Consider the following 15,231-nt stretch of genomic DNA (forward strand, 5'->3'; position numbering starts at 1 on the left):
GGTTCTATTTTATTTTTTTTAATATGGAATTTATTGTCAAATTGGTTTCCATACAACACCCAGTGCTCATCCCAAAAGGTGCCCTCCTCAGTACCCATCACCCACCCTCCTCTCCCTCCCACCCCCCATCAACCCTCAGTTTGTTCTCAGTTTTTAAGAGTCTCTTATGCTTTGGCTCTCTCCCACTCTAACCTCTTTTTTTTTTTTTTTTTCCTTCCCCTCTCCCATGGGTTTCTGTTAAGTTTCTCAGGATCCACATAAGAGTGAAAACATACGGTATCTGTCTTTCTCTGTATGGCTTATTTCACTTAGCATCACACTCCAGTTCCATCCATGTTGCTACAAAGGGCCATATTTCATTCTTTCTCATTGCCATATAGTAGTCCATTGTGTATATAAACCACAATTTCTTTATCCATTCATCAGTTGATGGACATTTAGGCTCTTTCCATCATTTGGCTATTGTTGAAAGGGCTGCTATAAACATTGGGGTACAAGTGCCCCTATGCATCGGTACTCCTGGATCCCTTGGGTCAATTCCTAGCAGTGCTATTGCTGGGTCAGAGAGTAGGTCTATTTTTGATTTTTTGAGGAACCTCCACACTGTTTTCCAGAGTGGCTGCACCAGTTTGCATCGCCCCCCTCTCATCTCTGGATCAGGGAGCTTGTGCTTGCCACTCCTCAGGAAGCCCTCACAGATAAGCAAACAATCACCCCTTCTGTGTCCCTGGCTTCTGTCAGATCCCCACCTGCACCCTGTGTGTGTTTGAGCTGTCCACCTGTCAGGTGGCACAGCTTTCCTGGGTTTTCTCTCAGGCACGGCTGTGTTTCAAAGCTAACTTTCGGATACCCCCGTGGGGCGGCCCAGTACTGATCCTCTGGGGGAGAGTCTCCGTGCCCTGTGGCCGGTGCTGGCTTGTCGCAGAAAGTGGTTGCGTGACTGTGCGGTGGCTCGGAGTTTATGGTAAATCGCAGCAGAAAGCTGGCGCCAAGGCCGCTGCCCTCGGCGGGCATCTTTGTTCCCGTGCTGGTGAATGCGGCAGCTCAGTGGTGCCCACCGGGTCTTTTGCCCGCGGAAAGGCCAGATCCCCCCTACCAAACGCCCTCCCGGCACGGGAACCACTTCTCCCAGGGCAGCCCAGGGGATCCTCGGACTGAGCTGTCCACTCTTGCTGCAGCACCACCAGGGGCCACCCTGGCGATCCCCCTGACCTCTGAAACTTCAGACTCGGACCCTGTAATCTGCTGTGTATAAAAACTGGCGGTGTTTCAACCCTCTCCTTTTTCCCAGCCAACAGTTTCGGGGAAGAGTTTTCCCCGTGAAGTCCCCGGTGCATGTTTTCACTCTTCTCTCTCTCTCTCTCTCTCTCTTTCTTTGCTCACCTCCGCAGCACCTGCGGCTCTTTTCTCCCCCAAATCAACTCTTTGTGGTTTCTACCTTCCACAAGGTGGCCGTTTTTTGTTTTTTGGTTTTTTCTTTCTGCCTGTAGGCATGCAGCTTTGTTTGCTTGGTCCTCAGATCAATTTCTTGGGAGTTCAGAAAGATTTGATGTTTCTCTAGCTGTGTTTGAGGTAGGAGGCAAGCTTAGGGTGACCCTACCCATCTATCCTCTTAACTGGCCATTCTCCCGGATTGATTTTTGTGTACATTTTACATTTTTTAGGGGATGGACCTTTATATTATACACTTCCATTTTCCTCCTCCCAATCTTACCCAAATGCCTAAGACGGGGCCCGAAGGGAGAAGAGTCTCAGTGAACCCTAGTAAAAGCCCCGGTTAATCTGCCCATAACCCCCACACTCAGGTGTGCCTCTGTATTTGTATTCACACTGTATATTAGTTCTGACGACTCCCTGATGTTATGTGTGTGTCTCATCCCCACCGCCCCCCCCCGCCACAAAAACCCTGCACAAAGTAACAACACCAATGCACTGCCATACTTACCTCAGTCTTGCTGTGTGCCCATCCCGTATCTACTTCCAATTTCTTCTTACGATAAACCACACGACGAGTTTTTTTGGCTTCTGGCACAGGCTCCTCACCTTGTGGTGGTTGTTTCCATAAGTGAAATGTGAAAGTCGACGTCTCCGCAGTTTTGGTCGTGAGGAAGTCTGGTAGAAAAGAGAAAGGAAGCCTGGATCTGTCTTTCTCAGAGAGGTTGAGGGTTTGAGACATCGGCCATATTCCCCCAAGTGGCGAAGGCTGCCAGATGGTGGAAAGGGCAGGTCTCTGGAGAGAAATGTAAGGGTTGAAGTTGCAGCTTTCTCAGTTTTGGCATCCGTCCACTCAAAATGCATTTATTGAGGGCCTACAGTGCGCTGGTCCGAGGCTAGATGCCAGATGCCGTGGTGAGGACCACCCAGTCCAAACTTTGGGGGGGGGTGGTTGTGAAGGTGACATACCAGCCACACGCTGCCAACAAGCGTGGCTGCTACTTCTGGTAATTTACAAAATAGGCAAAAGTGGGGAGCCATTTACAAAAAAAAGGAAATGCTTCAAACCTCGTTATGTCAACTTAAAACATAAATGTGTGTTAGCGTGCCACGTTACTCTTTTTTAAAGTTTATTTATTGGGGCGCCTGGGTGGCTCAGTCGGTTAAGCGGCCGACTTCAGCTCAGGTCACGATCTCGCGGTCTGTGAGTTCCAGCCCCGCGTCGGGCTCTGGGCTGACGGCTCAGAGCCTGGAGCCTGCTTCCGATTCTGTGTCTCCCTCTCTCTCTGCCCCTCCCCCGTTCATGCTCTGTCTCAAAAATAAATAAAACGTTAAAAAATTTTTTTTAAAGTTTATTTATTTATTTTGAGAGAGAAAGAGAGAGTGTGGGCACATCTGTGTGGGGGAGGGGCAGCAAGACAGGGAGAGAGAGGATCTCAAGCAGGCTTGGGATGTGGAGCTGGATCTCAGGAAACGTGACATTGTGACCTGAGACAAAATCGAGAGCTGGACACTTACCTGACTGAGTCACCCAGGTGTCCCAGTATGCCATGACAAAATGCAGGGCAAGACCTCTCCTTTGTGGGTGCTTCTGATGCTGGACTCTGTGATCTTTTTTGCTCAAAGCACATTAATAATTTATTATCTATAATTTTCAGTTTTGGTAGTTTGTAAGCAGTCTGCAGAATCACAGACTTAAAAAATTCTGTATATTCCCCAATCTTTAATGGATGTTCTGTCCACATATAAATTTAAAGTAGTGTTTTATTTTTTTAATGTTTTATTTATTTTTAAGAGAGAGAGAGAGAGAAAGAGCGAGCAGGGGAGGAGCAGGGAGAGAGGGAGATGGAATCCTCCCTGAAGCAGGCTCCAGGCTCTGAGCCATCAGCACAGAGCCCTACGCGGGGCTCAAACTCACAAACTGTGAGATCATGATCTGAGCCGAAGCTGAACGCTCGACCAACTGAGCCACTTAGGTGTCCTTAAAGTAGTGTTTTTTCTTTTTTTAATTTTTTTTAACGTTTATTTATTTTTGAGACTGAGAGAGACAGAGCATGAATGGGGGAAGGTCAGAGAGAGAGGGAGACACAGAATCTGAAACAGGCTCCAGGCTCTGAGCTGTCAGCACAGAGCCTGACGCGGGGCTTGAATTCACGAAGCACGAGATCATGACCTGAGCCGAAGTCGGACGCTCACCAACTGAGCCACACAGGTGCCCCTAAAGTAGTTTTTTAAAAAGCTATTTTCTTGGGGTGCCTGGGTGGCTCATTTGGTTAAGCCTTTGACTTCAGCCCAGATCATGATCTCATGGTTCATGAGTTCGAGCCCCACGTTGGGCTCTGTGCTGACAGCTCAGAGCCTGGAGCCTGCTTCGGATTCTGTGTCTCCCTCTCTCTCTGCCCCTCCCCCACTTGTGCTCTGTCTCTCTCTCTCTCAAAAATAAATAAAATGTAAAAAAAAAATTAAAAAGCTATTTTCTTATTGAGTCTTTTGAAAGTATTCAACTTCGTTTTCACAGCAACAAGTTTCTTTTTATCATCATTTCTGTCAATTTCTATAGGAGTTGAATTTTGGAACTAGATTAGTAGGGCAGCTGACTCTCGGCGGGTGTCAGACAAGCCATGGGAGCAGCAGGAGAATCTGGGACAGTGGCACGTCTGAGAAACTAAGGAGGCCACTGGCTAGAACTCGGAGAGGAGGCTTTTCCGCAGGAAAATGAGGAGACAGAGGTGGGAGGGCAGGGTCATTTGGAAACCTGTGTGAGAAGTTTGGAAGGGGGTCTCAGTCTCCCTGTGAGAAGCACCTTCCTTCTCCAGTGCCTGCTTACAAATGATAATGATTTGTCAGAGGGAAAAAGCTGAAGTGAGCCCAGCCACTGTTTGTGAGTGTCTCTTAGAAATTAATAGAAAACATTTCTAAAATGGTAATGACAAAAGAGGACATATATATGCTCATTTTTTCCCCTATCGGAATGCTAAAATCGTGGACGCTTTGTTTTGTGCTATACATCCGGCTGTGCCATCATTAGGGGGAGGCTTTAGGCTGCCTTTCTGAGCCTCTGTTCCTTTAAAATGGAATAATGATGCCTACAGAGACCTACTGAGTTACAGTAAAACCTTGGTTTGTGAGCATAATTCATTTCCGGAAACATGCTTGCAATCCAAAGCACTCGTGTATCAAAGGGAATTTCAAGAACCATTGGTTCAGTTGTGATCATGTGACATTCGGTACCACTCGTATCGCAAGACATTGTTCATTTATCAAGTTAAAATTTATCAGAAATGTTTGCTCATCTTGCAGAACAAGTTACTCGCAATCCAAGGTTTTATTGTACTGTGAAATCATGTCTACACCGTGCCTGCCACCTAGTAGAGGGTCAATATATCTGTGGCCTTCACTCGGGGAGCTTTGAATTTTGATGGCTCATGATTCAGTATCTTCCCACCTCTTTTCCCAGACTAGATGGTTCTGAACAGGAAAGCCCACTTAATTTGAGAGGCCCCATGCAAAATGAAAATGCAGAGGTCCTTGTTCTAATATTATTAAGAAGTTCAAGACGGTGAGAACAGGGCATTGAATCAAGTGCAGCACCTTTCAAAGTATTGGGTCCCGTGTGACTGATCAGAGGTCCCACATTCATGAAGCCAGCCTGGGCTTGGGAATCAGCGTGTGCAGACAGGGAGGTGTGTGTGTAGAATACAGAATGGTCTGCATCCTGGAAGTAAGCGAGTTTGTATCTTGGAAGAGGCTGGGAGATTTCTTTGGGACTGGCTACAACCAGAACATGGAGGGGATGCCTTTTATCTATTAGAAGGGTTGCTTTTTTTGTACAAAAAGTTCAAGGTGTTGCTTTTTTTTTGTGTAAAGAATTCAAAGTGTTGCTTTTTTGTATAAAAAGTTCAATCCTTCTCGACTTCAATTGCCCAGAGGAGCAGGGAGTCGGCAGGGGTAGTCGTGAGGCACTATGGGCGTTCAACAGTATTAAAATCTTATTCTCCAGTTGGAAGTCCTATCCTGGATGTGTGGCAGTGGAGTATCCAGAGAGGCCTTAATCTCCCAAAAGGAGCAAAAAGAAGAAAAAAAGAGAAAAAAATCATACATGCCCACATCCATTAAAAACAACAACAAAAACAATTATTGAGTGCTTACTGTGTGCCTTACTGAAGTGGCACGTAAGAAAAGACACAGGCATCTACAGCCCAGAGGGAACAGAAATATGAGCAGTAGACAAGTATAGTATCATAAGTGGAATAGATAGATGTTTGTTGTGTTTTTGGCTGCTGAGCTTCTGAACCCCGCTCCTTGTTTTGGGGGCACCCCATTGTGTGAGTCTTGGTGGGAGGCAGGGCCTCCCCACTATGGAAGCCGAAGGTAGCAATTCCTTCTTGTCTCCTAGCTCCAGTGAGTGCACGAGACCTAGGCTTAGAGGGCCCCCTCTTTTTCTTCCCCAGAAACACTAGCCTTTCGTTGGGGATGAGTCCCAGGTCTGGCCTGAGAGGTCTCGGGCAGCATGCGGCTCGTGCCCGCACGACGACCGGGTGATCTCAGGTAAGTCCCTTAGCCTCCCTGAGCCTTAGCTTCTTTATCCTGCTTCACGTGGTTAGGAAGGCTCATTCGAATCAGACTACGTGAAAATAACCCAGTCCACAGAAGTTATTCCCTAAGAGTTCGATCAGGGGCATAAACTGGTATTGGGGGCCTGGGACATGGTCTTGGGAGGGAATCTGAGGATGTGTCCTGGCTCAGGGAGAAAAAGTACCAGGACTGGTTAGCTATGGGTATTGTTAGCCATGGGTATTGTTGACATTTCTGTGTTAGTTGGATCTAGTAATCTTAAAGATTTCCATGTGGTGGCTTTGAATCTCTGAATGAAATAGTCTCATGGCTTAGGCTCTTGGCCCAAGTTTTCCATTATTAGATTTTTTTTTAAAGAATTTGTTTGAGGGGCGCCTGGGTGGCTCAGTCAGTTAAGCGGCCGACTTCGGCTCAGGTCATGATCTCATGGTCCGTGAGTTCGAGCCCCGCGTCGGGCTCTGGGCTGACAGCTCAGGGCCTGGAGCCTGTTTCAGATTCTGTGTCTCCCTCTCTCTCTCTCTGTCCCTCCCCCGTTCATGCTCTGTCTCTCTCTGTCTCAAAAATAAATAAACGTTAAAAAAAAATTAAAAAAAAAAAAAAGAATTTGTTTGAGAGAAAGAGAGCAGGGGAAGGGAAGAGAGAGAGAGAGAGAGAGAGGGAGGGAGAGAGAGAGGGAGAGAGAGAATCTTAAGCAGGATCCATGTTCAATGTGAAGCCTGAAGGGGGTCTCAATCTCATGATCCCCAGATCATGACCTGAACCAGAATCAATAGTCAGATGCCTAACCAACAGAGCCACCCAGATGCCCCCTCCGTGATTAAACTTAAAAACACTGGCAACCACCATGATGGGGAAATCTTAACAGCTGGACCTCAGATGCCTTCAGTATCTGGTAGAGGTATATGGTAATGATCTAAGTAGCCCCTCAAATTTAGTTTAGATCCCTTCTTATGGGGCTCTATGGACTTCTCTTCCTACCACAGCACTTAACCATTCCATACATGAATCCCCTGCTTTCTTATCTATCTTTACCCACAGTCCCCCAAAAAGGATAAGGGGGTCCCAGACTGTGTCCATCTTGCTTGGTATTTTATCCCTGGAAGCGAGGACCTTGCTAGTCCAGTAGGTGCTGTGGTTAGGCAGTGAGCATTTCTGCCTCCTTTAGGGTTCGTGGCAGAAGGTAAGAGGCAATCACAGGATGGAAAAATGGGAGAGTAGTCCTTACTTTCACGTTTCTTCATAATCCAGAGGATTGTTTGCTTGAATTTTCCAAAATTTTTCTTCAACCTAAAGAGAATGTGAATTATCTCAAATTCGTGTTTACATGTCATGCTACACAGTGTAGACAGTGCTAGAACCTGCCGAGTGTTTCTATTGTTGAAGAATTGGGCTCGTGCCTCTGCTTTCGGGGGCTGTTTTTCTTCCACTCAGTACTCAGGAACAAAGGGACAGTACATGGTGTTGACCCAGTGCTTCCCTCCTAGACTTTAGGCTGACACCCAAATCCTTCTAAACGAATTCAACAAGGGGCATCTTGGGAGCTAGGACAGGACTGGGAGGTCCAAATGTGAAACCGGCTCTAGGAGTTAAGCTCGTGCAGCTTGATTTTTCTCTATGGCTGGTGCATATCCCAGTGAAGGTTACATTTGGAAATAGCTGGGAAAAACGGCACCATCTGGGAGCTGGACAGAGTCACTTGAAACCCCTTTGCATTTAGTGGGAAAACTTCAAATACTCTCACTCAAAATGACTCATCATGAAAGCCACACTGAGGGATGGTTCTTCAAAATAATCAAGCCCTTACCCCCTCTCCTGTCAACATACAAAGCAAGTCGTCTTGGCATTTCACTGGCTTGGGCTGTTTCTGTTCCAAATAAGGGTGGTCTCCAGGGGCAGCTGCGTTTCTTGGTTCTCAGATCAGAGCCCCTTTGAAAGGGAATGTGCTGAAAGGAGTGAGCTTCCCAGGCTTAATTGGATCTGAGAAGAAGCCATTTGACCTGACCGATTTTAAGTGCTCAGTTCAGATTCCTTGAGGAGAGTGGAATAATTTAACCTCAAGTAACCCCAGGAAGCAAATACCTTTGGCTGGAAAGGGCTGTGCTATTTTGGCGGGCAGAGAGCAGGTTTACCGTTTGTACTTTAGAAGCAGTGGCGGGACTTGAGAATGAGCTCTTCATGGCCCATTTGCATTGAATGTTATTTGTTGTATCTGCAAGCACTTTGTTTTTTTTTTTTTTTTTACTCTTTTTTTTTTTTTTTTTTTTAATATATGAAATTTACTGTCAAATTGGTTTCCATACAACACCCAGTGCTCATCCCAAAAGGTGCCCTCCTCAATACCCATCACCCACCCTGCCCTCCCTCCCACCCTGCCCTCCCTCCCATCCCCCATCAACCCTCAGTTTGTTCTCAGTTTTTGACAGTCTCTTACTGCAAGCACTTTGAATGGAATCCGAAGCAGTTACCTAGCCTGCCATCATCTGTGAAAGGATAAGGACCAAACCGGGGGTGGGGTGAAGCCTGACTTGCAGGTCGAGAGCAGGATGCCAAACGTACGCAAGGGTTAAATTCCAGTGAGGGGATCCAGCCACAGGCACCCAAGGCCCTTTTGAAAAGCTTCCTCCCTTGGCTCTTTGCCCACCTTTGCCTATTCTTGCCAGCCGGCTCCTCAACGGCAGAGACTCTGAGATCCCTGCTATTCTATAGATTGACTATATATTCTATAGATTGATCTACGCCTAGTAGATCAGCACATAGTAGGTGCTCAGGAAATATTTGTTGAGTGCAATCAGATTAGAATGAACCTTGGTTATAGGCCCAAGTGGGATGGAATAGGTGGGGAAATGTCACATATGGGGCCCGGTAACTCACGGCGAAGTTACTTTGCATTTGTTTTTGTAGCTGTGTAAGGATCTGAAAGCTTGGATATTCTTTGTGTTGCGCTCTGTGCATTTTGCTTTCTCCTTTCCTAGAGAAGCCTCAGGGGTGTCTGGCCCCAGGACTCTACTGAGCCCAAAGCAGAAGTTGCTGGCAGTCAGCCTCTCTTCTTGGTTTTGGAGAAAGCTTCAATTCATCACGGAGGTTATGCAGGGCAAGCTTGTTCCTTGGTGTCACTGCCAGCGTCTGCAGAAGACTTGCAGGAGGCTGGAACATGCACCTTGCTTGCTACGATTTCTGATAGTTGGATAAATGAAAATCCAGGTTCCTCTGCAGCACATTCCGGATGTACAAATGGGAGTTTGGGGACATTTTGTGACCTGGGACCGTGGCAACTAGAAAGATTTGGTGCCAGCAACGGTCTGCAATAGCCTTATCATTCCCCACTCCAAATGGGGATTCTGGCCATCGCTCCCGGGCAGTGCAGATCATGGCTTTTCCCACTCCAGGGAGCATGGAAAAGCATTAGCTAGCCTATCGTGAAGCCCCTGTTGCCCCTTTTATTAAAAGAAAGGCCAGGGCTCTGACCCTTGCTCCCCGGACTTCTGTATAAGTTCATGGTACCTCCAAGACTTGTCCTGCCCTGGGTCTCCAACCTCTGTCACTGCCAGCCTTTGATCCTATCCTGTACCTCCCGTGCTCGTAGATTTCCTTGCTCTTGGTGGCAACCACATCATTCTGTCTACCTGCCCCTGACCTTCTCTTGCTTCTGTGCTTGCTCTTTGGCTCAGGGGAACTGCCTGGCCCTGGCCTTGGTCTTTTCTCTGGTGGCCCAGTTTATGCTTTCCGGGCTGCCACCGCAGGCCTACCTGAACCCGCTGACCAATAGCTTGATCTCTCCAGCCACTTACAGAATTCCCAGTTTCCTCCTGGTTTCACTCTCCAGAACCCCAGTCAGGGGGATGTCAATATCCTCTTCCAGTTCTTGGCGAGCAGCCATTTCTTTGAGCATGGTCCTAAACACTACCTGATAGGAGCTGTTGAGAACCTACAAAAGGAACATAGAATGAAATACCCAGAAAAGGAGGATTAATGGCTTACTATAATTAAGTACTTTTCGGACTCCCCGAAGTGCCTGGTGAGATTTCAACATGGTAGTAGGAAAACACAAACCCTGGGAACAGTAGGGTGGCCAGTAAGATTTGTTTTAAAGACTATTTCCATTATTCTCATACTCCTCAATCCCCCATTTGCTCTCTCTCTCTCTCTCTCTACATATATATATACACACACATATATAAAATATATATAATATGTAATATTATTATTAATTTTTTAACAGAAGCATGGCAATAAATCTTTTCAGAGCATAAAAGACTCCATTTCCCAAATGTGGAGACGGTTATAGAGCCTAAAAATGCTTCCATGATTTAAGAGCATACCAGGCTTTCTGAGTTGCAGGAAAGGCCAAGCTCCTAGTGGTTGCCTCACTGTGAAGGATGGCAGTCTTCAGGAAAGCGGGGTAGCACCTAACGCCTAACACGTTATAGTAGCGGCCAATTCTGCCTTTAGAGATTCTTCCAAAGTAATGATGTTTCAAGCTGCCTTTTTGTTTTGTAAATTTGACCAATCTATCCCAAATCTGTGATTCTAATACCCGTGAAGCTTTCACGTCGCCCTGCTCACGACGTGAGGTTGAGGTTGAGGCCTATTATGGCTGTTCAACATCCGATAACGTACCGTATGCCGTTAACGTATTAGCCTCCTCTGGTAAGCGGAAGACCGACATATCCAAAGTTGTGTGTGAGCTGGGACAAATTTAAGAATGTAGCTTGTGGTTGGCTGGGTTTTTCCAGGTTGGGGGGCAGGCTGGGGTGCCTCAGGTCCCAGACTCCGCAGCTCCTCTCCAACTGGGGGTGTTGAGTTAGCTAACCAAGCAGGCTATTACACAGAGGTGGGTGGCTCTCGTGTCATGGGGCCTAGGTAAGCCAGCCAAAATCTAAGCCTATAAAATGCCTCAATGTTATGAATCGAAACCTAAGGACCACCAATCGCAAGTGGCCAAATGGGCTCTCCCCAGCTCCCGCCAGCAGAGCACTTCCTAACCACTTCCGATTTGGTGGTACACAATTTGAATCGACATATGCTCAAGTAAACGCTTAAAATGTTTTGTAGGCCTCAGTTTATCTCTTAAAACCGGAGTCTGCTTCTGAGCAGGTAGAGGTTAAGGCCCGTGGCACCAATATGGCTGCCTCTAAATTCCTCATTGTTGACAATTCTTCCCTTGGGATGGAGTGATTTCCTATTTGCCTGGGCCAGTGATCTCTCCCCATCGTCTTTGGATTCTGAGTTTTGTTCCCCAGAAACCACGGTGCCCGCTGTGGCCCACCCGACAACAGACCCACGGGGTGGGCCTCGTTGAAGTTCTCGTCCCGTCCAGGCTGTGCCACCCTACTCGATTTAGCCAGCACACGTGACTTCTTAGAGGTCTGTCTCATTTGCTTCCCCTGCCTGTAGAGTAGAGCTAGCCTCCTCACCATGGCAGGTGTATCAAGTACCCCAGTGTTGAGTTCTCCATGCCCAGAGACCTCTCCTGGGTGAATCTCTGGTTCCCGCGACCGAAAACATTTGCACAGCAAGGTTTGTGAGGCGTGGGGATGTCACAGAATTAAAACAAGCGTGGATCGTGAACTAAAAGCAGCAAAGGGAGCCGAGCTGTCAGAATAGCCAAAGTATGAGAGCCCCTATCCAAATAGAAGGACTTAGCGCCCTCTCTTTAGTTTGTACCCCAGTGGTTTCCGGGATTCCCCCAAAAGGGGCCTCAAAAGTCCACACGGACAAGTCTTTCAGCTACAGGTACCATGTGGCGTTTACGCCATTCTTTCTGTCCTGCTCTGGCCCCGCCTGTCCACCTCTGCCTCCAGTGACGTTGCTCGGCTGCCTATGGTGAGGAGGCCAGTGTCTGGGGCTGGGTGGGGGTGGGCATGGTACAGTGCACCTGTCACACGGGGCCTCCCCCGTGTGCTGTGCACAACTTCCCGGCAGGTGCCTCCCCTGTGCCTCAGACTGCAGCTCCATCCCGTACGGCACACCTCAGCGGACAGGGGTGCTGAAGGGCTCTGAGCAATTTAAGTTTCTAATTAAAACAATTCAGATTCCAACTCTTGCTGAAAAAAAATCTTTCTACCTTTTCTATTGTAAATTCAGAAGAATATATTGGCTTAATTTTGAGTTCCAGGGACACAAAATTTCGGTCCTGTGATTGTCGTTAGTACCTACAGTCCTGAGAAACTTTCTTCGCTGTAATGGAAAGGATGCATAATAATGTTTCCACCTGAATCAGCGTGTAAATCTTAGATGTAAGTAGACACAGGAAATTAGAGCCACGAGCTTGCACCAGCAGGTAAAATATTCATGCAGGGAAGAGGACACCGCATACTGTAGATGTAAGGCTTATTCAAACTATTGCGACTTCCCATCTCCTCTCTGGTTATGGGGTCCAGCTGGGGAAGGGACATCCATGGACTCTGGGGGGCCGGTTCTGTGTCCCTCTGAGGGGTCATGGTGGCAGGACGTGGGGAAGGCTAGCTGCCGCGAGCTGCTGCGGTGTTAGCCTGCATGGCACAGGCTGTTGTCTCAGTGTCTGTCCTGCGAGGCTGCCCCGTCCCTCGTCCTTTGGTCAGAGACAGCAGGCCTGCTTGTTGGGGTTTCTGAGTTGCTGTCTTTCAGCACGTAATCACCAGGGATATACGAAGCAAAAAGAGAACTCAGGAAACTCCCCACCATGTCATCCCTTGGGTCACGAGGTTACTAGCCAGTCTGATCGCTCTCCACCCTTCAATTTTTTTTAATGTTTATTTTATTTTTGAGAGAGAGAGAGAGAGAGAGAGAGCAAGGAGGAGAGGGGCAGAGAGAGAGGGAGACCCAGAATCTGAAGTAGGCTCCAGGCTCTGAGCTGTCAGCACAGAGCTCGACGCGGGGCCTGAACCCACGAATCGCAAGATTATGACCTGAGCTGAGGTCGGATGCTCAACCGACTGAACCGCCAGGTGCCCCTCTCCACCCTTTTCTTTTCTCCACCCTTGAGAGGCTTCTTTTCTTTTCTTTTTTTAATAATTTGTTTATTTTTTAATTTACATCCAAGTTAGGATATAGTGCGTCAATGATTTCAGGAGTAGATTCCTTAATGCCCCTCACCCATTTAGCCCATCCTCCCTCCCACCACCCCTCCAGCAAACCCCTGTTTGTTCTCTATACTTAAGAGTCCTTCAGAGGCTTCTTCTATTTGTTTTTTATATACCATCTAGGGTTTTAAGCTGTAGTAAGTGGGAAAAGTACATCTATTCCATCTTTCTAGAATTTAACGTCATTTTTATTGAGGTTTCGACAAAGACTGATTTGCCTTGATATCTAGATAAATTGAATGTTTTATTTTGGGCTTTGCCACCTTTCAACGGGTTCTGGAATGTGATTATATTATCAATAGGGCTCTGAAAGTAGGGCCATGGAGGGTTACCTTTGGTTTTCTTCTGACCCACTTTGATTTAATGTGTGGCATTTAAATTTTCATCTGTTTTAAGAAAAGCTCCTTTGGGCTATGCTAACAATGGAACGAAGCAATGAATCCCAGCACCAAGAGGCAGTTCCCCGCTGGCCTGGGGCCACACTGCTCCAACATCTGGAGGAAGGTGGGCTTGAGTTTTTATCTGACTTACCTTGTTATCGTAGCTCTCAGTTTCCACTGAGTTCGTGGGTTCATTTAATAAATCGTCCCAAAAGCTCTCTTTGGAAACAAACTCCACGGCTTTTGATTTTGGAGGGCACAGCAGAAGCGAAGGCATTTGGAAAAACAGCCACAACAAAACCAAAACCAAAAGGAAACAGAGTTACGGCATTTTGCCCTTTTAAATAAAAATGCATGCATCATCAATAAGGCTTTAGGTAAACTCATCAACTTTCCTAAAGTTCAGCTGGGAGATGTTAATAAAATAGGAATAAAAGGGTCAGTTTCAGTGGCTGACTTTAGAAAGTGTGTGTTACGAGCGGCTGGTGAAGGTTCACCTGACACAGTGACATTTGAGTGAGTCCTGAATGAAGTAAGGCAGCGGACAAGCAGGCAGATAGCTGGGAAAGAACATTCCTGGCAGGGGGCTAGCAGGTGCAAAGGCCCTGAGGTGACAGTATGTGGGAGTGTGGCTGACATAACTGACAAACTGTAAGAGGCACTGTATACCTGGAAAGGGGTGAATATGGAAGGTAGTGGGAGTGGAAATAGGGGAGCGGGGAAGGGGTTACAAGACCAGCCCACAGAGGACCTTATAGGCTATGGGAAGAATTTTAGATTTTATTCTGGGAGAGATCTATTCTGAGTGTGATTTCCTCTTGGAAATCCTGAGGAATATTCCTAACTCCTGCCAGTGTTGTAAAAAAATTGCCGATTTCCAGACGTATGTACGGCTCCTAATCGCGAATTAAAGCATAAGAGATATATTCTCGAGCCTATGAGCGTATAAAAAGCAGAGAGAAAATGCCTTTGTTCTCAAGGTCAGGTACAGCCTGGGCCAGGAGAGGGGCTTAGAGCCTCCAGGGTCGACGGGGTGCAAATTGAATCAAGGAATTGATAATTACATCTTGGGCCCCATCTCCTGCTCCTGGGAAGGTGTGGCTCTTGAGGGGGGGCGCTCAGGGACGGGCTCTCAGACGGTAATTGAGCCCCCAGGGAAATTACTGGGGCCTGTTTTCTCAGCTTCAGGATGACAGCAGCTCCTTGAAGCCGGCCGACCCAGAGAGCCCTGAAAATCCACCAGGTTGGTGCAGGGCTGACTTATTGTGTCCGATTTTGTGTCTCTTTGGGGATGGAGAAGATTCTCCGTGATCTCTGCACGCGTTTACCTTGCACTTCTTCCCAGTTTGGGTTCAGTAATAAAAACTCTGTTGGGATAGAGAGCCCCCACTCAGCTGGACCTGCCTTTACCGACACCAGGCCCGGGGGCCTCTCTGCTCGATTCCAGAAACGCCTTGTGCATCCACACTGGCTGCCACGGAAATGGCCGAGAAACGTTTTGAAAAGCCATTTGGGAACACCCAGCAACAATCCATGGGAGTTCCAGCAAGCTCTGAGGGGGAGGCTCCTTGTGGTGGTCACTGGAGAGCGGATGTGGAGGACCTGGGAGAACGCGTCTGGAGAGACGGAGTGGCAGGAGGTGCCTCCCGTGGAAGATTCTTCGAGTATGCGCCCGCCCTAGATTGAGAGTGAGAGCCTGGCTCTCGCCCAAATAGCTTAGCAAGTCCCCATCATTTGTGATTCCCCATTTGAATAGGCTTTATGGAATAATGCAAATGAAC

At 47.5% G+C, this 15,231-nt stretch overlaps 1 protein-coding gene across 1 annotated transcript in view; it reads right to left on the minus strand.

The window, feature by feature from the left end:
- The window catches only part of ERICH6B (glutamate rich 6B), a 69,866-nt gene that overhangs the window by 16,908 nt on the left and 37,727 nt on the right, over positions 1-15,231 (minus strand). Inside the window, exons 5-8 of the mRNA XM_053903235.1 lie at positions 13,602-13,690; positions 9,798-9,934; positions 7,042-7,296; positions 1,946-2,228 (exon numbers count right to left, since the gene is read on the minus strand). Of these exons, the coding sequence (XP_053759210.1) occupies positions 1,946-2,228; positions 7,042-7,296; positions 9,798-9,934; positions 13,602-13,690 (764 nt within the window). The remainder of the gene's footprint in view (positions 1-1,945; positions 2,229-7,041; positions 7,297-9,797; positions 9,935-13,601; positions 13,691-15,231) is intronic.

Source organism: Panthera pardus, unplaced genomic scaffold (genome assembly GCF_024362965.1).
Source record: "Panthera pardus isolate Hobbes unplaced genomic scaffold, ASM2436296v1 HiC_scaffold_1, whole genome shotgun sequence".
In the NCBI taxonomy this organism is placed as follows: domain Eukaryota; kingdom Metazoa; phylum Chordata; class Mammalia; order Carnivora; family Felidae; genus Panthera; species Panthera pardus.